The sequence below is a fragment of the Oncorhynchus clarkii genome, chromosome 18 (assembly GCF_045791955.1).
Source record: "Oncorhynchus clarkii lewisi isolate Uvic-CL-2024 chromosome 18, UVic_Ocla_1.0, whole genome shotgun sequence".
NCBI lineage: Eukaryota > Metazoa > Chordata > Actinopteri > Salmoniformes > Salmonidae > Oncorhynchus > Oncorhynchus clarkii.
The window spans coordinates 17,733,026-17,752,311 of NC_092164.1; the positions used below are offsets into that span (position 1 = coordinate 17,733,026).

Here is a 19,286-nt window from a genome sequence, read left to right on the forward strand (position 1 = left end):
GAGTTCCAAGAACCCTAAGGGCGTAGGTAGCATTTGTACTGTTGAACCATACCATTGTCCCTGGTCACCTTGCTTGTTTAAAAGCAGTTTATTTAACACAGTTGCAGCTGACAGTAATTTTCAGTGAACACACATTTGTGGCATCTGTCTTCTGTTGACACACAGGTGTTCGGAGACACAAATAGCTAATTAGCACTCTGTCATATGTCTGTTTTCCGTAAACAAGAGCTGTAACATGGAAATATGGCCATGTGGGAACCTTAACCCTATAAAGTTGCGTATCAATTAAACCGCTTGTTTTTTTATGAAAGATAAGGTCTTTATGCTTCCAAAACCATACCACAAGCGATGCATGTTAATGTTCAGACCGAGTGTTGCAGTTCTTAACAAAACTCCCTCCTACAGAAGACTCCTTCACCCAATGACTTATGTGTAATGTAATGGAACACATAGTCATGACCAAGGGCTACCCTACAGTTAACACATACTGATTTATCGATGCTACAAAATTGTTTGTCCCATGCCCTCCTGCACACTTCTCACATATAGGAATCTCCCTTCTACACACTGCTGCAAGCTCGGCACCTGAAACTCCGTAGTGGGTTCGGCACAAAAGCTCTTACGGGATAACTGATATAGCTTAACATTACTTTGTTGGGTAACGACTCAGAACTAAAACTCAAAAAGGCAGTGACTCCTCTGTTTCACCATTCTCACGACCGGGTCTGCGTTGCACCAAACGGCGGGTGTCACAGACACCGGGAATCATCTATTAGTTTCTCCACCTTATCCCAGTAATCACTCCTTTCAATGGCACTCTGTTTCTTAGAGCAAAGCAAGTAACATGTCTTGTCCCCAGCTCCCTCTGGGTGGAAGAAACACAAAAAAATAATCACAAGTCCACTTTGGGTTACCTTCACTGATTCAGCAGTACCCAATTCCATTTTCATCCAACCAGAAACCACATATGGGTCCACTTTCTCCAAAAATGTCACTCCTACTGGGCCAGAATCATCTTCATCATGACAATCAGTGAGGCTCGGGCTCAGAGATCGGAAATGTACCCTACCATCCCTGCAGATGGCAATGGCAATGCAGATGGCAATGTTGATCTGGCATTGATAGTTTCATCTTTCATTCCAAACGCATTAGTAGCCAGCAATACATTTGAACCGCCCCATCCACATCTGCTTCCACAGAGACACGGCACGATGCAAGCTTGTCACAATGAATGTGCAGGAAGAGAGTTGACGTGCTGTACAGCATTGGAGACAGGGGCCAAATCTAACTTTCCATGCCAGATGAAGTGGAAGAGAAGGAGGACATCGGAATGTACTAGTTCCCCAGGACAAGTGGGGAGTTAGACTGGACTGTGTGCAAGAGAGAACCGTTTATTTTATTGTTGCCATTGTTACAATCACTTGATTGTTGTTGAGTCAAGTCCACACCAGTGCCTGTTTAGCAACAAATTTAGTGTGATAACTTGAAGTTCAATCAAGGAGCATTTTAGGAAAAGTTATCTGCTTCTGACACATTGATTTCATGTTCTAAACTCACAAAAGCAGCCTACTACAGCAGACAATTTAAGTCTCTGGGTAAATTCACGTGTAGATGGTTATCAAGTAAACTCTTTGTGGCAGGTAGCCTAGTGGTTAGAGCGTTGGTCCAGTAACCAAAAGGTTGCTAGATCGAATCCCTGAGCTGACAAGGTACAACATCTGTCATTCTGCCCTTGAACAAGGCAGTTAACCCACTGTTCCTAGGCTGTCTTTGTAAATAAGAATTTGTTCTTTAACTGACTTGGCTAGATAAATAAAAGGTTCCATAGAAATACAATTGTTTATCTGCAACACAGGCCTATATTTACATTCTCCACACCCAGTGTCTCTCCAGGACCGGTTCAGAGACCCTTGCCCTATAACACACAACTTAAAAATAAACATTTTTTAAAACTTAGCTTGGACCTAAAGTACATTTTTATGACTCCAGAAAACTCAGACATTGTATTCAACAACAACAACAAAAAATCAGATTGGGTAGGGCACAAGAGAAAATAGTTTAGAATGTGCCACAGTGCAAGAAAACATTTAGAGAACCACTGATTTAGAGGTAAATTAGTATATAATGAAAAGCCAAAACATGACTTACACCTTTACAAAGTTGGAGGGTAGTTGGTAGACGGACATTTCAAAATATATTTTCTAAAATCACAGGTGAAAACTAATTACATTGGGGTAGGGGTCACAACGCAGAATGATACAATTCAGCCCTTTAACTCTCCTATATACCCTGAAACAAATACAGTAGTTTTAAATCACAGGCATCAAATTGCTTACCCCTTTCTTACACCTAATAACCATCCTTATGTTGTGATCTTGAAAATCCAAAACTGTTCTGGGTTGTGTGGAAGAGGTGAATTGTCCAACAACATATCAACACATTTCCATATCACGAAGTTCAGACACCGACTGAGCATTTTGGTGAGCCAAAGCATCGCCAGCCTTTCTCTCATTCACTGTTGTTGCTGTCATCACTGTCGGAATACGCCCCCAGGAGACTGAGCGACGACGACCCATTCTGTGCTGTGATTGGCTTAGTAGCCTCCATCAGTACAGTAGCAGCTGCCTTTGAAACTGCAAAGCAGGAAGTACCGAGGTTAGAATGACAAAGTCTACGCCCCTTCATCAGTGATTGGTCAACAGTAGAGATTATTCAATAAAGTCTTTGTTGTCGTTCAAATTTTTTCATTGAGAAATACTGCACCAAACATATTAGTTGGATATAAAATTGCACGCCTAAGATCTCCTTGGCAAAATGACTTTGGTCGCCAGCTGTACGGTGTTTCCTCCGACACATTGGTGCAGCTGGATTTGCGGGTTAAGCGAGCAGTGTGTCAAGAAGCAGTGCGGCTTGGCGGGTCGTGTTTTGGAGGACGCATGAATCTCGACCTTCGCCTCTCCCAAGTCCATACGGGAGCTGCAGCGATGGGACAAGACTAACTACCAATTGGATATCACGAAATTGTGGATAAAGTTTAAAAAAAAAAATTTAAACTATGCCAGATTTGTTGAGTTCTATTTTGAGGAAGTGTACACTGGCTACAACGTCTCAAAATGCACAAAGTACTGTTACTGATTTTTTTTCTAGTTTTTCAAGCAAAGGTCTTTTAAAGGAGTATGTAAGCACACTAGTTCGGCTAGGCGCCTGCAGAACAGGAAATCACCCCAGTGTATACGGAGTCATTTCGATATTGCAGCTTCTGTTAAAGCCTCCATAGCTCACCTGTCTGTGTGTTAGAGCCTGCAGGATTTACTGTGGTACCAGGTTTGGGGACAGAGGTCACTGGTTTCTTCCTCACCACCAGTGTTCCCAGTACCCCTCCACCTCCCAGCCCCCCCACACTTCTCTCCCAGCTCTCCACCTTGGCCTTCTTCACCCCCCCCACTGACAGGCCCTGCAGAAACAACACACAGGACATAAGTAGGCATGTTGGTTAACATGTATTGTGAGGCCTGTGTGTGTGTTTGGTCTGTGTGTGTTACCTGTGGGTCAGTGAGTCTGTCTGTGGTGAGGATGTCAGTAGGTCTGTCTGTGCTGGGTTTCTTTGGTCTGCTGCTGCTCTCCTGGTCTGAGTCAGAGTCGGAGTCTCTTAACCTCTTCACTAGAGCTCTCTCTAGCATCTCCCTGTAACACATACACAACCATTTTGTTATTTTGCTATATTTGCACCATTTCTCAAAAAAATTGCTTAACAATTTCCCTCTTTCTTCTCATCAACCTCCCTCTCTGTCTGTACTCACCGTGTCTCCCTCTCGTCCTCCTCCTTCTCCTGCTCTTTGGTCCTCTGCTCCAGCTCTTTGTATGTTCCCAGCATTCCTTCGAAGTCCACCGAAGCCTGTCTCTGGTTCAACTCCTTGAGCTCCTGAAGATTCTCCAGAACCTCCATCTCCATCTTAGAGTCCCGCGTACGGTTCTCCAACACCTAGAACATCATCAGTACGGCTCTTCAACACAACATCAGTACTGTTCTCTACAAACCTGGTAGAGAAAATATCATCAGTCTGTCAGGTTCTCCAGCACTGTTTCTAGAGATATACCTTCATAGGGTTGTTCAACTCTTCCTCCTCTCTGTCCTTAGTTATCTTCTTCTCCTCCTCCTCTAGAAGTTTCTCTGCCTGGAAGTTCCTTGTGGCACCGTGTTCCATGGCATAGTCTGTGTTCTCTGGATCAGTCTATAGACAACACACACTGGGTGAGTACACAAACTGTTCTAAGACGTAGTTGATGTTTTATGGATTAGTCTACAGACACACACACAGAAACAGATTTACCTTAAAGGTGATCTCAGCCAGGCATCGTGTACACTTGATGTAGAAGCGGAAGATGGGCAGTCCCATGTAGAGCTCATTCATCACAGTCTCCTTACGGGCGTTGAACTTCTTCCCCTTGTAAATGTACTCCCCACAAGTCTTACACCTGCAAGAAACACACGCATGGACAGGGTCAGGGCACACACACCTCATGGTACCTGTTTCCGGGCAGGGTTGTAGAGTGTTAACATACCTCATGTTGAAGGGAGCCATCAGCCGGACCACATACTGCCTGTCTTTAGGGAGCTTAAGTTTGGGTATTTTAGCCGGGTCGAAGTCTGGCGGGTAGTATTTCTACAGGAGAGCGAGCACAGTCAGTCAGCAGTGTAATTTAACTACGAAATATCTGATTCACATTGCCTTTATCAGTCAATAGCTACAACGAGAGTAAAACATAGAATAATTAGACAAACACAATTCACAAAGAGATGAAAACATTCAAAGTTTACAGTGAGAGCCTATTCTAAATCAGTATATCCTCATAAGCAAAGATAGACAGGAAACATAACTAGTTAGTTAGCTACAATGAGTACGACTACTAGCTATATAGCTAGCTAAGCGTATTGAGCTAACTACTACTATTGTGTAACTAGGTGTCATGATAAGCATAGAACAGTTTTTGCTTCAATGGCCAAGACTGATTAGCAACACGCAGCTTGCTGCTAGCTAGCAAACATTGCATTCGCTAAACAACTGCCCGTTTTCAGCGAATCGAGAAGAAATCAAGACATAGCAAACAGGAATTGTGCATACGTTTAACACTTTTCTTTCTGACATTCTTAATTGGAAATAATAGCGAACTGTAGCGACGAAATGGAAGGATAAACTGTGATGATGTTAGCTAAACAGATCGCTAGCTTGCTGTTAATGCGATGTCTGAGCAGAGCAGAAAATAACTTCCGCTTCCAGTCTAGGTCCAGTCTTCACAATAAAAGTCGCTCATGTCGAAAAGCACGCATTTAATATTAATAAATATATACATATAATTGTATGATTTATATTTTAATTCAAAACAATGATTGTGTCCATGAAAGTGGGGTTGAGTCCCTACCACAGTATCTAAGGAATAGAGTGTCAACATGGATCTGCATCACAGCAATATAAGTTATGGATTAAATTTGCCATCACAAGAGAGGGTTTCAGAATGACATCCATTGAAAAAGTTTTTTGTGAACTGAGGAACCGGGACTTGAACCTGAGTTGCTGTCGTGAAAGGCAATCACGCTACCGCATCTTTCCAACAGGGTTAACCAACTTAGTTGGATTTGTAAGGTGGCTCATTAGAGAGGATTCTTTCAATATACATGTTGTTTATAGCAGTGAATAAAAACAAATATTTTAAATGGCTCATTGTGATAAGGCCTTTATTTCCTGTGATAACTTTAGGATGTCTCCTCAGTCTCCTCAGTATGAGATCTCATGTTATATAGCATGAAAGCTAATGAGCAACTGAAACATTTTCCAGTGTTTTTTTACAGCAATAAAATTAATTTCCTGTATTTAACATCATATGCTTGGTCAATTTTGTTAAACATTTTTTTATTTAACTAGGCAAGTCAGTTATGAACAAATTCTTATTTACAATGAAGGCCTACACTGGCCAAACCCAGATGTTGGGCCAATTGTGCACCACCCTATGGGACTCAGGCTGGTTGTAATACAGCCTTGAATTGAGCTCAGGCTCAAGCACTGAGATGCAGTGCCTTAGACCGCTACGCCACTTGGTAGCCCCAATAGGAGAGGTTCAGCATGAAAAATTGTTTATATTTTCACATCTAAATGTAAATATTTTGGCCAAACTGGTGGCAGTTGAAGAGTTAATTGCAAACTACGTCATTGTTTATTTAGATTTTTTTTACCCCTTCGGAGGACAAATATCTTTTTTTGCTACATATACATACATTTTACCTAAACATTTTACATACATATGTCATTGTAGATTCAAATGTTTTTTTCATTAATTATGTCATTTTCTCTTGAACCATATGGACCTGATTCTAATAATTAGTTGGTTGATAAACTGAATCAGGTTAGTTACAAGAGGGGTTGGAGTGAAAACCTACATGACGGTAGCTATCCAGTAACAGGGTTGGAGAGCCCTGTTCTGAGCCCTGTTCTAACCTAGAAATTAATGGATAATAAATAATTAATTAATATTTTATATGAGTACATTTGTAAAAGTATGAATTACCAAAGTTAACATAGATTTCCATGTTCCATGTTTGGTAAATTACCTGTAGTTTTACAACCCTAGTGTTGCACAATATCAAATCAACCTAGGGCAGGCACTGTTAGCTAGGGGGTAGGGACTTTATTTGGAGAGAGGAGACTTTGGATTGTGGGCAGGTTTGCAGAACTGTTAATATTAGAATATTAGTCAGTCAGTCAGTCAGTCAGTCAGTCAGTCAGTCACTGTAGCCTGTCTGTTCTTAACATAAGAGGAATGTACGTCCAGCATTGTGTGTGTGTTCTATTCTGGCTGTGTGTGTGTGCTGTGGTGACTCTTCTCAGCGGTGTACTCAGCAGCGATGGGACGGTTCTGACGGTTCCATCAGGAGAGAACAGAGCAGAAAGGGGTGAGACTGCATTCTCAGAAATGAGGACCTGTCTGGAATACTCTTCTCTCCTTTCCTTCCATCTCCACATCCCCTGTTTCTTTCCTTTCTCTGTCTCGCCCCCTCCCCTCTCCACCCCTATTTCCTACTTTCCCATTTTCTCTCTCCCCTTCCACTGCTCTCTCCCTCTCCCCTGAGTGTATTTGGGGGTGACTTCTGAGTGTGTGTATCCTATGCCACTGGCAGACCCCCCCTCCCCTCCAGAGGTACGTTGCTGGTCTCCCAGTTACCCCTTCAAAGCCCTCTGCTCATGGCCTGAGCCTCCACAGACCCAGCTTCCCATACAGTACATCGCCACCTACAGGTACACTGTTTGTTTGTGTGTGTGTGTGTGTGTGAGAAAGAGTTTGAGAGAGAAGCTTATAGACGCTCAAAACATCCCCCTTTCTCAGTTAATCTCTCCGTATGTCCTAGTATGAAAGGGGGAGAGATCCAGCAGTGCCATCCCTACCCTACCTCCGTGCATCCTCTCCCCAGCCCAGAGTCCTCTCTCCCTGGGGTGAATGGCTCCTCTCCAGGGGCAAGGTGGCTCTGTGTCCTAAAGGGTTTAAAGCTCTACACGTCTTACAAGCTCAACATCACAGGAGTCAACCGTATGGGCAGCGCCTCCCACCTACAGGCCTTCACTGTAGAGGACATTGGTAAGAACCTGTCTCTCTGTCTCTGTGGCTCCTACCTATTGGAATAGTAGTAGCATAATCATTGTGTGTGTGTGTGTGTGTGTGTGTGTGTAGTGAAGCCGGACCCCCCTGTGAATGTGACTGTGCAAGTCATTCCCGGGAAGCTGAGGCTGTTAGTGAAGTGGGCCCCTCCCCCTTCCTGGTCTGACCGCACCCTCTTCCCCCTGAAGTACCAAGTCAGATTCCACTGGGACAACAAGGGTACCCCACATGAGATCACTGTGAGTGCAGACTCTTATTTTGTCTGTGTGACCCTGTCTTTCTCCCCTTTTCTCACTCTCTCTTCCCTCCCCCCCCCCCCCCCCCCCCCCCTCTCAATCTCTCTGTCTCCCTTTGTCTCTGTAGTTGGATCCGTTTGAGGACACCAAGAAAGTTCTACCAGGGCTGTCTCCTGAGAGGTCTTATCTAGTTCAGGTGTGTTCCATGGAACTGATGGGTCTGGGACAGAGCAGTGATTGGAGCCTACCTATTACTGTCACTATTCCTGCACACTGAACACACACACATACACACTGAGATAACACAGGCATATATGCGCATGTGTACACACACATACACACACACACACACACAGATCCCACACATAGATCAACACAGATCACACCCATAGATCAACCGCATTTGTAAACCACAACTTGACTTAACAATGATAATAAAAACACTTGATTTGTAAAGCATGTTTCCAACATTGTGCTAAATGTGCTCATTAAAACAACACAGTGGTATTTAACTCAGAACTGACTCCAGCATTTCCACAAACTCCGTGTGAAACTCCAATAAAAATCAGTCGGAAACAACCACCCCCAGAGGAGTAATGAACTCTGAGTGTCTGATGCCCAGGGAGAAGGCAGGAGGTCTGTGGAGGTGGAGCAGGACCTTCTCCGGGCTGTGGGTCCCTGGCCCAGGCTTCTGAGACTGATCGCTGGCCCGGGTAGTCCGGCTCTGGATCAAAATTAAAATCACATCCAACTTTATTTTAAGGGAAACATCCCAATACTCTAGTCTAGAGGAAGAGATATGCAAGAAAATACTATACAAAATGTTCAATTGTACATAAATAAATAGCTAAAAAGCTAATTGAATACACCTACAGCCTACATAAATAAAAGATCACGCTATGAACCTGCATAGAGAAGGACGGCTGTGTGAGGTAGACGCTGGGGTCAGTACTGTTGTAGTGTCCTGGTCCAGAGGTCATCTTCTGATGGAGCTCCTACCTGTCTGCGCCCCGCCAAGCTGTAGCTGGCACTGGACGGCTTGTGGGGCACCTGGGAACCCAGCAGGTTAGGGTGGGTGTACCTGGGAGGATGATTAAAATGATATTAATCATCTCCCGGGTGGCGCAGTGGTCTAAGGCACTGCATCGCAGTGCTAGCTGTGCCACCAGAGACTCTGGGTTGGAGCCCAGGCTCTGTCGCAGCCGGCCGCGACCAGGAGGTCCATGGAGCGACGCCTAGCGTCGTCCGGGTTAGGGAGAGTTTGGCCGGTAGGTATATCCTTGTTTCATCGCGCACTAGCGACTCCTGTGGCGGGCCGGCGCAGTGCACGCTGACCAGGTCGCTAGGGGCACGGTGTTTCCTCCGACACATTGGCTTCCGGGTTGGATGCGCGCTATGAAGCAGTGCGGCTTGGTTGGGTTGTGTTTCGGAAGACTCTCGACCTTCGTCTCTCCTGAGCCCGTACGGGAGTTGTAGCGATGAGACAAGATAGTAACTACTAAAAACAATTGGATACTATGAAAAGGGGGTAAAATAAAAATAAATAAAAGAATGATATGAATCATATAGCGTCACTCTTTACCCCCTCTGTCTCTCTCTTTCATTTGTACCGGTCAGGCGGGCACAGAATCCATTGTACGGTAGTGTGACAGAGAGCCAATAGTGTAGGAGGAAGGTCTGAGATGAGCTTTCTCTGGGCTGTAGGGACCTGCAGCCTGGAAGAGAGAGGGGAGGAGAGAGAGGGGTGAGAGAGATAAAGAGAGAGGGGGGGTGAGAGAGAATGTAAAGAATGTCCAGCAACAAATGCCCACTGGGGTAATACAGTTTGATTGAACAATTTATCTGATTCAGGGAGTAGCTAGTCTAAACGGCGCGTCTTACCCTGCCTAGCATAGAGTAAGAAGGGGTACCGACGCGGCCGAACCGGGTCATCTTGGCATCGATGTGGTACTGGGGTCCTGGACTGCAATCCACGGAGACCACTGTGGAGAAGAACGCACAATAATTAATAATAATAAAGGTCAAAGGTGAATTTAAAGGTCAAACTTTAGGAAAATGTCAGTAGTATTTTCCATCGACTTCTGCTTCCTGCCCTACTAGCCTGGAGTGTGAATCCTCACGGCAACGGTGTGAATAAGGTCTACTCACCATACAAGAGAAAAAAGCAAGGAGACTGAGTTTGACCTCAGAGACTTACTGTTGCTGCTCATACGTCTGTGGAAGGTGTAGGCGAGGCTACTGTGCTTGGTGCGGTCATGGTTGACGTAGCCAATGGTTGGAGGGAGAGCATAGTGACCGGGGCCTGGCCCTAGCAACAAGTAATGATGGTGATGATAATGATCATGTTTATTTTCCAGTCATGTAAAACAAAAATACATTTTTCCCCCATATTCCTGCTCCTCCAGTTTCTAGAGCTTCTTTATTTCACTTTTCCATTGATGTTAAAACAGAAATATGACAGTGTTAAATACTGTCCCTGTCAACTAAATTAAAGTTGTAATGTAAACATGTTGCATAACAGATGTCTTCAATAAACCTTTCTCTCTGCCAGCAATTATCGGAAGCCTCTTAACCTCCATGATTTGTCGATCTCTCTCTCTATTTTCCTACCCCCTCCTCTATTCCTCTTTTACACAGTTCTTCTATCACTCCCAGCTAGGGTTGCCAATCCTCAGAGAATGCTTTCTCTCCCAGAGCAGTCAGTTGTGTCTGTGTGGGCAGCCCTGTGATTCGCTGGCAGCTAGAAATGCAATCACCAATCAGCACAATAATAACAAGCAGGAGAAGAGATTCGGTCTGGTTTGATCCTCTGTTAGTCCACGTCTGTTAGTCACGTCTGTCGACAAAATTTTGTTAGACCACTTCAGTCAAAAGGTATCCCAGAATAAGTTGACAACTCTACTCCGTGCACACAGGTCTCTCTCTCTCTCTTTCCTCCATTCTGCCGCCCTGGGAACACCTGAATCACCATCTCACTTCTCTTCTTAGAGTTCATGTGTCATAGAAGCGACTCGATGTCCATGTGATGAGTACACTTCCCTGGCGACTGAAGACTAGCTTTTCCAGGCTTTAGCTCAGCTGGTTAATAATGTTGTGGCACGCAGATGACCGAGGTTTAAACCCATTTAGTCACGCATAGACAATTAGCTACACTTTGCCCACCTGGAGCAATCGTTAGATGCCCCCTCTGTCTCTCTGGTACAGACTGGATGCCCCCTCTGTCTCTCTGGTACAGACTGGATGCCCCCTCTGTCTCTCTGGTACAGACTGGATGCCCCCTCTGTCTCTCTGGTACAGACTGGATGCCCCCTCTGTCTCTCTGGTACAGACTGGATGCCCCCTCTGTCTCTCTGGTACAGACTGGATGCCCCCTCTGTCTCTCTGGTACACACTGGATGCCCCCTCTGTCTCTCTGGTACAGACTGGATGCCCCCTCTGTCTCTCTGGTACAGACTGGATGCCCCCTCTGTCTCTCTGGTACAGACTGGATGCCCCCTCTGTCTCTCTGGTACACACTGGATGCCCCCTCTGTCTCTCTGGTACACACTGGATGCCCCCTCTGTCTCTCTGGTACAGACTGGATGCCCCCTCTGTCTCTCTGGTACAGACTGGATGCCCCCTCTGTCTCTCTGGTACAGACTGGATGCCCCCTCTGTCTCTCTGGTACACACTGTGATGCCCCCTCTGTCTCTCTGGTACAGACTGGATGCCCCCTCTGTCTCTCTGGTACAGACTGGATGCCCCCTCTGTCTCTCTGGTACAGACTGGATGCCCCCTCTGTCTCTCTGGTACACACTGGATGCCCCCTCTGTCTCTCTGGTACACACTGGATGCCCCCTCTGTCTCTCTGGTACAGACTGGATGCCCCCTCTGTCTCTCTGGTACAGACTGGATGCCCCCTCTGTCTCTCTGGTACAGACTGGATGCCCCCTCTGTCTCTCTGGTACAGACTGGATGCCCCCTCTGTCTCTCTGGTACAGACTGGATGCCCCCTCTGTCTCTCTGGTACAGACTGGATGCCCCCTCTGTCTCTCTGGTACAGACTGGATGCCCCCTCTGTCTCTCTGGTACAGACTGGATGCCCCCTCTGTCTCTCTGGTACAGACTGGATGCCCCCTCTGTCTCTCTGGTACACACTGTGATGCCCCCTCTGTCTCTCTGGTACAGACTGTGATGCAGGAGGTATTTCAAATCTGACCCTTCAAAGGGAGACTCAGCAATAGGATATCATCGCACATATTGGGGCAACTTCCTGCTTAACATACATACATGAACAACAACAGAATTCAGATTTACCAAGACTACCACTATTGTCTCTCCCTAATTTGCATTGCTGCTGATTCCGTAAGGAGAAATCTGACCGGCATAATGATGTCATATTGCTGAGTGTAGCTTTAAGTTACTGTATAGGATATCTTTTCATAAAGGGTGCTGGGAGGCAGAGAGAGGTAACTAAAGGTTGTGGACAGAGCCCAGACCAACAAACACGGGTTAATTATTAACAGGCACTGACTCAGGACACCCGCAGGCCGCAGTAACGGGAACTTGCAGCCATGTCATCAACATCAGACAGACAACGTGGGCGTTGACCTCTAAGCATGCTGGATAAACAGAGTCGGGTTGCTACCAATTATGTATCGCCACAAGCTTGCCACTGTAGTGAACATTAAAATTGGACTCCTAAAATGCTCTGTCACAAAGTACTTTTAGAATAAAACAGGGCACAGGAGTCATTGGTGATGTAAGACCAGCCATGTATAAACTGGGTTAATGGAGTGATGTATAGATTACATATAGAGAACATCATTCCTGTTTCCCCAGTATAACATCAGTAGCAGAAACATGACAGGCTATAAGTGCATAGAGGAACACAGCTGTGTGTCTGGGGGTGTGTGTGTCTGGGGATGTGTGTGTCTGGGGATGTGTGTGTCCGGGGGTGTGTGCGAGTGTGTGTGAATAGAATGACTTCCAAACTCTTTCAAACAAAACTATAATTCATAATTAAGTCAATAACATGATCACTAACCTAACATAACTTACTAACAAAACATAATAGTTTAAATAAGACAGTATTTAAATATGATAGTACAAAAATATAGATGGTGAACTGCCTCCACAGGTAAACATTAGCATTATGGTCAGGAAGTTTTCCTGGGCAGGGCCATATGATCAGGAAAAACTCCTGACCCTACTTGTTATTAAGACAGATCTCCACACTGATACAGACAACAATGTCAGTCTATAGTCTTGTAACGGTGCCCCCCCCGCCCCCCAGCAGACCAGGGTTCCCAAATATTGGGTCACAGACAGTTCCAATTGGGTCGTCATGGTTTAAGACTGGGATGTGACTAGAAACATTTCTATGGTCCTCCGTCTCCACTGTTCCTCCCAGTATGTTAGCTTCCACTAGAGGGTGCTGTGGATCTCTAGCTTTTCAGAACTGCCAGTATTTCCACAGTAAGAAGAAGATCGCTATTCCTCAACTTCTTATTCCTCCATGTCTTGTTAAATAATTACAGCATAGCCTAGGGCTGCTGTTGTAGAGACACTGTCCCCAAAATTGTACTTATGCCCCCTTCTTCCGTCGCTGAATGGTGTATGCAAAACCACAGCATTTAGGGGAAACCATTTTTCACACACATGATGTTGTCTTGACTTTGTTGCTGGTTGTTTAAAGGCAGGGGGGATGCATACTATGACTTATCCCCTTGTAGGACCTGAGAGAGAGAAAAACTAATGAGGATTTCCCTGAACAAGAAAAGATGAACGATTCAAACATGATGATACAAATGATTCAATAAGACCTGTGTGCATGCCTGTGTGTGTGGTTGTTGTACGCGAGTGCAGGTGAGTTCTACTTAGATCCTTACCTACCTGGTTGCGTGTTTTGTGGCTCTTCTGCATCCAGACTCTCCATTGGTCGTAGAGTTTGATTGACATGCCGCCGCAGCCATACGCATGATTCCGTACCCAGCCGAAGAACTGCTTCAGCTCTCGACGTAACGTAGAATTGTAGTCTCCAGACTTGGAGTCACACGAACCTGATAATACACGCTCTGTAGGAGGGGAGAGAGGGGGTTAGAGTGTGTGTGTGATTGGGTGTGCATACAGTAGATGTGTGTGTGTGTGTGTGTGTGTGTGTGTGTGTGTGTGTGTGTGTGTGTGTGTGTGTGTGTGTGTGTGTGTGTGTGTGTGTGTGTGTGTGTGTGTGTGTGTGTGTATGTGTCTGTGTGTATGTGTCTGTGTGTGTGCGTGCGCGTCCTCACCACTATGAGGTGTAGAAGCAGCGGTAGGTGTGTGTGTGTGTGTGTGTGTGTGTGTGTGTGTGTGTGTGCGTGCGCGTCCTCACCACTATGAGGTGTAGAAGCAGAAGTAGGTGTGTGTGTGTGTGTGTGTGTGTGTGTGTGTGTGTGTGTGTGTGTGTGTGTATGTGTCTGTGTCTGTGTGTCTGTGTGTGTGTGTGTGTGTGTCTGTGTCTGTGTGTGTGTGTGTGTGTGTGTGTGTGTGTGTGTGTCTGTGTGTGTGCGTGCACGTCCTCACCACTATGAGGTGTAGAAGCAGCAGTAGGATGGCTCCATTCACTCCAGATACCAGCCCTACGAGACCCAAAGATCCCTACTGGGTTACAGCGCACCTGCATAGAACACACTGGGATTAACACACACACACACGCGCGCACGCACGCACACACACACACACACGCCGTACCTGGACAAAATACACAGTACCCGGTCTCAGGCCTGCCAGGCGACATGATGTCAGGTTCCCAACGTCCTCCATGACCTTCCAGTCTGAGTTGTCCTCCAGCCGGTAGCGTATCTGGTACTTGGCCTGGAACAGGAAGTCTTTGAGAGCTGGGGGAGACTCCCATCGAACACTCAGATGGTCCTCCAGGTCACCCACACGACTCACACTCACACCTGATGGCGGGTCCGTCGTTACTGTGGACGGGGAGGGGAAAGAGGTAGCGTAACTCAGAACTACTTTAAAACAGAAAGATCTGTGTAAAATAATGGTTATTTCTTTCTTCTCTGAGTGAATTGGATCTGACCGTAACAGTAAGCCATACAGCACAGATACTGTTGTGTTATTAGTTTCAGTGTGGAGGGAAATGAGGGAGCAGCGAGTAGTAACTCGAGTGGTGTAAAGCGTCAATCGCCCACCTTCCTAGCCCTGCCCCATCCGCAGGCTGTGTGTGTGTGTGTGTGTGTGTGTGTGTGTGTGTGTGTGTGTGTGCCCACCCAGCATGAGTAAAAGGAAAATGAGCTCATCAAAAGGCAGGGTGTGTCTGGTCTTCTTCCATTTGTCAAAATGCCCGTCCTCCCCCATTTGTGTGTGTGTGTGTGTGTGAGTGTGTGTGTCCCCTTCACCCCCAAAATCCTGGGTTGGGATCTAAGTAGTAGGATGAAGTTGGTCCTAGATGTTTATCTTAGGTCAGTTTTACGATTCTCCACTAATGGTTACTGTTAGGTCTTGGGCTAGGTAAGCTGATCCTGTATATGTGCCCCAGGGCAACTTTTAACTGGGGCAGATGTAAAGCTCTAAAGCCAGAGGGTCAAAGTTCAGGCACTTACTCTCTCTCTGTCTCTCTATCTGTCTCTGTCTCTCTCACACACACACACTTGCAAGTACGCACACACTCACCCACGTCTAGGATATCCAGGGTTATGACATCAGAGGTGGCTGAGCCGAGCTGATTGGTGGCTTCCACCCAAATCTCGTAGGGAGTGAAGAGGGCGAGGTCACGAGGTATGTAGCAAGAGTACGGCTGGGCGGCATTGTACTCCTCACATTCTCTCTCTCTGCCATACCACCTACACACACACACACACACACACACACACACACACGTGTATTAGACTCAGACTGTATTAGAATGTGTGCGTATGCGTGTTTATTAAGTGTGTGCAAGGAGTGTGTACCTGAGTTTGTATTTGAGTGTGTATTTGGTCTTGATGAAGGTCTCTTCCTGTCCTCCCGGTGCCCATCGACAGGTCAGGTCTTTGGTGTTTCTGGACCAGCAGGTTAAGTTGACTGGCTTCACTGGAGGCACTGAGGGAGAAGGTGGGTGGTGGGAGAGAGGATATATTTTAGTCCAGAATGTTCTTCTGTCTGTCTGGGGTTCAAATTCTGGGACTTTGCCAAGATTCCATCCCTTTCTGAACACAAGGTGTTGAAAAGGGACGTCACGCTGAGATTAGGGCACTGTGACAACACTGTGTGTGTGTGCGTGTGTGTGTGCTTGTGTGTGTGTGTCTGTCAGACCTGTGTGTGCTTGTGTGTGTGTGCGCGTGTCTGTCAGATCTGTGTGTGTATGTGTGTGTGTGTCAGACTCCATGTCCAGGGAGTAGTAAAGGGAGTAATGCACCACAACATGGTGTAATAACACAGGAGTTAACAGGACTAAAGACCCTACAGTTACTCATGAGACTGGTATAACACGGTTAACTTTTAGCTATGTGTGTGCGCTAGATGCTGCTGCTAGATGTGTGTGTGTGTGTGTTTTGCTTCACTTACTCCCAATGTAGAGGCAGGACCCGGCTAGAACATGTCCTCCATGGTTGTGACACACCAGGTTGTCCCCTGACCTCTGCCTAGAGGCTGGCAAGCCCGGCAGGGTGACACTGAGGGCCGTAGGGCTCAACACGCTGTAGGAAGAGCTGGGCAGCCGGCGGCCATTCAGGCTCCAGAACAGAGAACTGGCGTGGAGGCCCAGATCAGGGCTGACTGAACATGTGGCAGTGAGGGTGGAGCCGATGGGCAGGGCTGGGTCCTGGGGGAAGATCCCAGCCATCTCTGGAGGGGAGAGAGATGGGATGAGTGAATTAATGGATGAAAGAATGGTTGATTGAACTATTGATTCCCAGTAAGCAGAGGGAAAGAGACAGACGAGAGGGGAAAGAGAGAGATAGCTGTGTTTTTACTGATTCAATGACTCAGAAGAGAATATCTGACAAATAGGCTACTGTATTCTAGAACACAGCCGTAACTCCCAGGTCAGTAGTGAACCCAGATTTCCACTTCCATAGACGCAGAGTGTTTATCACATTGTCAGACCTCTATAAGTCTCATCCTCAAGCCATGAGTGTTGAACAGCTGCCTCAGATAAAGGCTGTGTTGTGCTTTGAGGAAGCTCTTATGAAGACGTTAATTTGACCTAAACTCCTCCTCAACCACACATACACACACACTCACACACTATTTACACCAAAACACTGGCAACACTGACGCTGTAAATGTATCATCGTGGAAAGGAAGCCAGGCTGTGATTAGCCAATCAAAAAACGATCCAGCTCCATAACAATCATGGTCTCACCACTGCAGCATTACAGGCCAGGCAGAGGGAATGGCCCTGAATTAAGGAGCAGAACATTCAGTCCAAAGACCTCAACGACAGATGCAATTACACTTGTGTATTTACTCACGTAAATACGCAAGGGCTTTAGCCATAGGGTTCTGAAGAAGTAACTATGGGCTGTAAAATAGTATTTGTTTCTAGAAAGGAGGTCTCCTGAGGTAAGGCTGCTCACACAGATGACGGTTTAAAGGGGCAACTGTGTTTTCTTCTGGGGAGAGTGTTCTGTGCACTGATTATACAGCTTGTACAGAATGTTTGTTTTCGTTCACGTCTGAGACTGAGCATTGATCATTTCCGCAGGGTTTAATTTCCATCCAGGCACAGAGCCAAGATGGTGGTCAGTTAGATCAGGTGTGTTAAGCGCTTGGATGGAACAAAAGTCTGCAACACCCTGTTTGTTTCTCAGGGGTGAAAAACATAGCTTTTAAAAAATATATGTAAACACACAAGCTGTTGAGCTAAAGCCCTGTATTACAGCACTGGTGTTGTGAAGATAAAAAATGGCCTCTGGTTTTAGACCCTCCTGGTTCTGGATGTCAGTCTTCAATCCCCTGGTTTCTAAAACCCTGTTTACCCTTCGCTCCTGAACGGAACAGTTCAAAGGTAGTCTGTGTTTCTGTCCTTCTACGGGACAAAGGAGCCACACGTGGAACCTTTGATGGAGGCCTTGTATGTGAGTGAATTGAAACAAGAAGTCATGCAACATTTAACCATATCGAGCCATGTGATGTTTTCTGAATGGCAGCTACTTTGACTATGATGAGTGAGTGGGAGTTTTCACTGGAAACGTTGACAACAAGAACATCAACTAGAGAGCATCAACATGACATGGAAAGGAAGGCGAGAGAGCGTTCACAAGGCAGCCAATCACCTGTGCCATAAAAGTCCAAGACTTCTTGCTATAGAGGCAGTGGCTCACTACTGTCGCATACATTAATTTCTTCATTAATCGAAACAACTGAAAATAACTAAAAAGTTCATGGTTGGACAATAATAATCTAGGCCTACGTAGTTTTATGACCTCATCTATACAAACAAACTGGACACAGACACCAAATCTAGCCGACATACCTGTGATTTATTTACTTTACTTTGTATTAAACTGACGGTTAATATTCCCTGAGACCCGACCGACCATATGATGTCACCGTCTGTAAAGCCCAGTGCTATGTGTGTTAAACAAATTATTAGCCGAACTGTTGAAATCCATCCTCTTGGGACACAGTTTTTCAATAGCATGGTCAAGAAAACCGAGATCTGTGTTTAGCTAGGACTATTATTTCATCATTTCATCAAATCTACAAGGGCTAGTGATTGTTCATGGAACTGCATTTTAAAATGTGTTTAGCAATATTTTGCATAAAGCAATATCGCATTATTTTACATGTCAAATTTTATTTTATTTCTTTATGAAATGCATTATAATTACGTTTAGCCTATTAATTTAGTTTGGAAAAATATGGTAGCCTACTAAATCTTATTTAATGCCTGCGTTCAAATTACTTAATATTTACCAAACATTGTTATTTTTAGGACAGCAATATTATGCATAATCCTTTCAAAATATGTAGAATTTACATTGTTAGAGCAATTATTTTGTACACTCATTCCCTATGAAACCCGCATAAACAATACAGTTTAGCGCATAAACAAGGTTTAGGACAGTAGGCTATTATCTAACAGTAGGCTATATCCTACCAAACCAGCTTTACAGACAACGTGTGTTATCACATGGAAGAGCTGCTGTACTTACGTGACGATGAGGACATAACAGCAGGAATGTACAGAATCAAGAATAATAATGACAACATTTTATGGCAACTTTTATCTTCTTTCGTTCAGTCGGTAAACTCTCCACTTTTTACGCTTATATTAATATAGTATAATTTACACAGGTTAGGAGGGGACCGCACGGGTTCAAGTTGAATAGCACCGCAGTCCGAAGATGCGAGAAGAGGAGTCTTTCATGCTCCGTCCAAACCTATTATTTGATCAGTTGATAGCAAACCATCTCCGGTTCTAAAGAGACCATCGGTAGTCGTGAG

At 45.5% G+C, this 19,286-nt stretch overlaps 3 protein-coding genes and 1 pseudogene across 6 annotated transcripts; 1 reads left to right on the forward strand and 3 right to left on the reverse strand.

Moving 5' to 3' along the window:
- Window positions 1-1,378: 1,378 nt before the first annotated feature.
- On the reverse strand, window positions 1,379-5,269 carry LOC139373119 (splicing factor YJU2-like). Of its 2 annotated transcripts, none has more exons than XM_071113239.1 (8): window positions 5,124-5,269; window positions 4,564-4,664; window positions 4,332-4,476; window positions 4,098-4,232; window positions 3,801-3,982; window positions 3,543-3,684; window positions 3,283-3,454; window positions 1,379-2,633 (listed from the first exon to the last, which is right to left on the reverse strand). In XM_071113239.1, the coding sequence occupies exons 1-8, from the start codon at window positions 5,145-5,147 to the stop codon at window positions 2,509-2,511; spliced, it is 1,026 nt and encodes a 341-aa protein (XP_070969340.1). In that variant the 5' UTR covers window positions 5,148-5,269; the 3' UTR covers window positions 1,379-2,508. The 2 variants fall into 2 exon arrangements, with proteins under 2 accessions (XP_070969340.1, XP_070969341.1); XM_071113240.1 differs by having other exon boundaries at window positions 2,276-2,621; window positions 5,124-5,257.
- Window positions 5,270-6,728: 1,459 nt separating this feature from the next.
- LOC139372490 (interleukin-27 subunit beta-like) lies at window positions 6,729-8,339 on the forward strand. 2 transcript variants are annotated; one of them, XM_071112214.1, is made up of 5 exons: window positions 6,729-6,946; window positions 7,172-7,289; window positions 7,400-7,626; window positions 7,720-7,886; window positions 8,011-8,339. In XM_071112214.1, exons 1-5 carry the CDS (start codon window positions 6,814-6,816, stop codon window positions 8,158-8,160), a joined length of 795 nt encoding a protein of 264 aa, XP_070968315.1. In that variant the 5' UTR covers window positions 6,729-6,813; the 3' UTR covers window positions 8,161-8,339. The 2 variants fall into 2 exon arrangements, with proteins under 2 accessions (XP_070968315.1, XP_070968316.1); XM_071112215.1 differs by having other exon boundaries at window positions 6,773-6,946; window positions 7,463-7,626.
- Window positions 8,340-8,448: 109 nt separating this feature from the next.
- LOC139372491 (protein CIMAP1D-like) lies at window positions 8,449-10,462 on the reverse strand (annotated as a pseudogene).
- Window positions 10,463-12,919: 2,457 nt separating this feature from the next.
- LOC139372492 (cytokine receptor-like factor 1) lies at window positions 12,920-19,286 on the reverse strand. Of its 2 annotated transcripts, none has more exons than XM_071112216.1 (8): window positions 18,995-19,286; window positions 16,401-16,679; window positions 15,806-15,935; window positions 15,528-15,697; window positions 14,592-14,824; window positions 14,424-14,517; window positions 13,758-13,939; window positions 12,920-13,600 (listed from the first exon to the last, which is right to left on the reverse strand). In XM_071112216.1, exons 1-8 carry the CDS (start codon window positions 19,050-19,052, stop codon window positions 13,577-13,579), a joined length of 1,170 nt encoding a protein of 389 aa, XP_070968317.1. In that variant the 5' UTR covers window positions 19,053-19,286; the 3' UTR covers window positions 12,920-13,576. The 2 variants fall into 2 exon arrangements, with proteins under 2 accessions (XP_070968317.1, XP_070968319.1); XM_071112218.1 differs by having other exon boundaries at window positions 13,754-13,939.

Excerpts from the sequence above, each read along its gene's own strand:
- LOC139373119 (XM_071113239.1), bottom strand. The coding sequence starts at position 5,147 with ATGTCAGAAAGAAAAGTGTTAAAC. Across the intron at positions 3,983-4,097 it reads AGTTGAACAACCCTATGAAG|GTGTTGGAGAACCGTACGCG; the intron begins GTATATCTCTAG and ends ATGATGTTCTAG. Across the intron at positions 2,634-3,282 it reads AGGCTCTAACACACAGACAG|TTTCAAAGGCAGCTGCTACT; the intron begins GTGAGCTATGGA and ends CCTGCTTTGCAG.
- LOC139372490 (XM_071112214.1), top strand. The coding sequence starts at position 6,814 with ATGTACGTCCAGCATTGTGTGTGTGTTCTATTCTGGCTGTGTGTGTGT. Across the intron at positions 7,290-7,399 it reads CAGTACATCGCCACCTACAG|TATGAAAGGGGGAGAGATCC; the intron begins GTACACTGTTTG and ends CGTATGTCCTAG. Across the intron at positions 7,627-7,719 it reads CTTCACTGTAGAGGACATTG|TGAAGCCGGACCCCCCTGTG; the intron begins GTAAGAACCTGT and ends GTGTGTGTGTAG.
- LOC139372492 (XM_071112216.1), bottom strand. The coding sequence starts at position 19,052 with ATGTTGTCATTATTATTCTTGATTCTGTACATTCCTGCTGTTATGTCC. Across the intron at positions 14,825-15,527 it reads CCTGGATATCCTAGACGTGG|TAACGACGGACCCGCCATCA; the intron begins GTGAGTGTGTGC and ends CCCCGTCCACAG. Across the intron at positions 14,518-14,591 it reads GTACTGTGTATTTTGTCCAG|GTGCGCTGTAACCCAGTAGG; the intron begins GTACGGCGTGTG and ends TGTTCTATGCAG.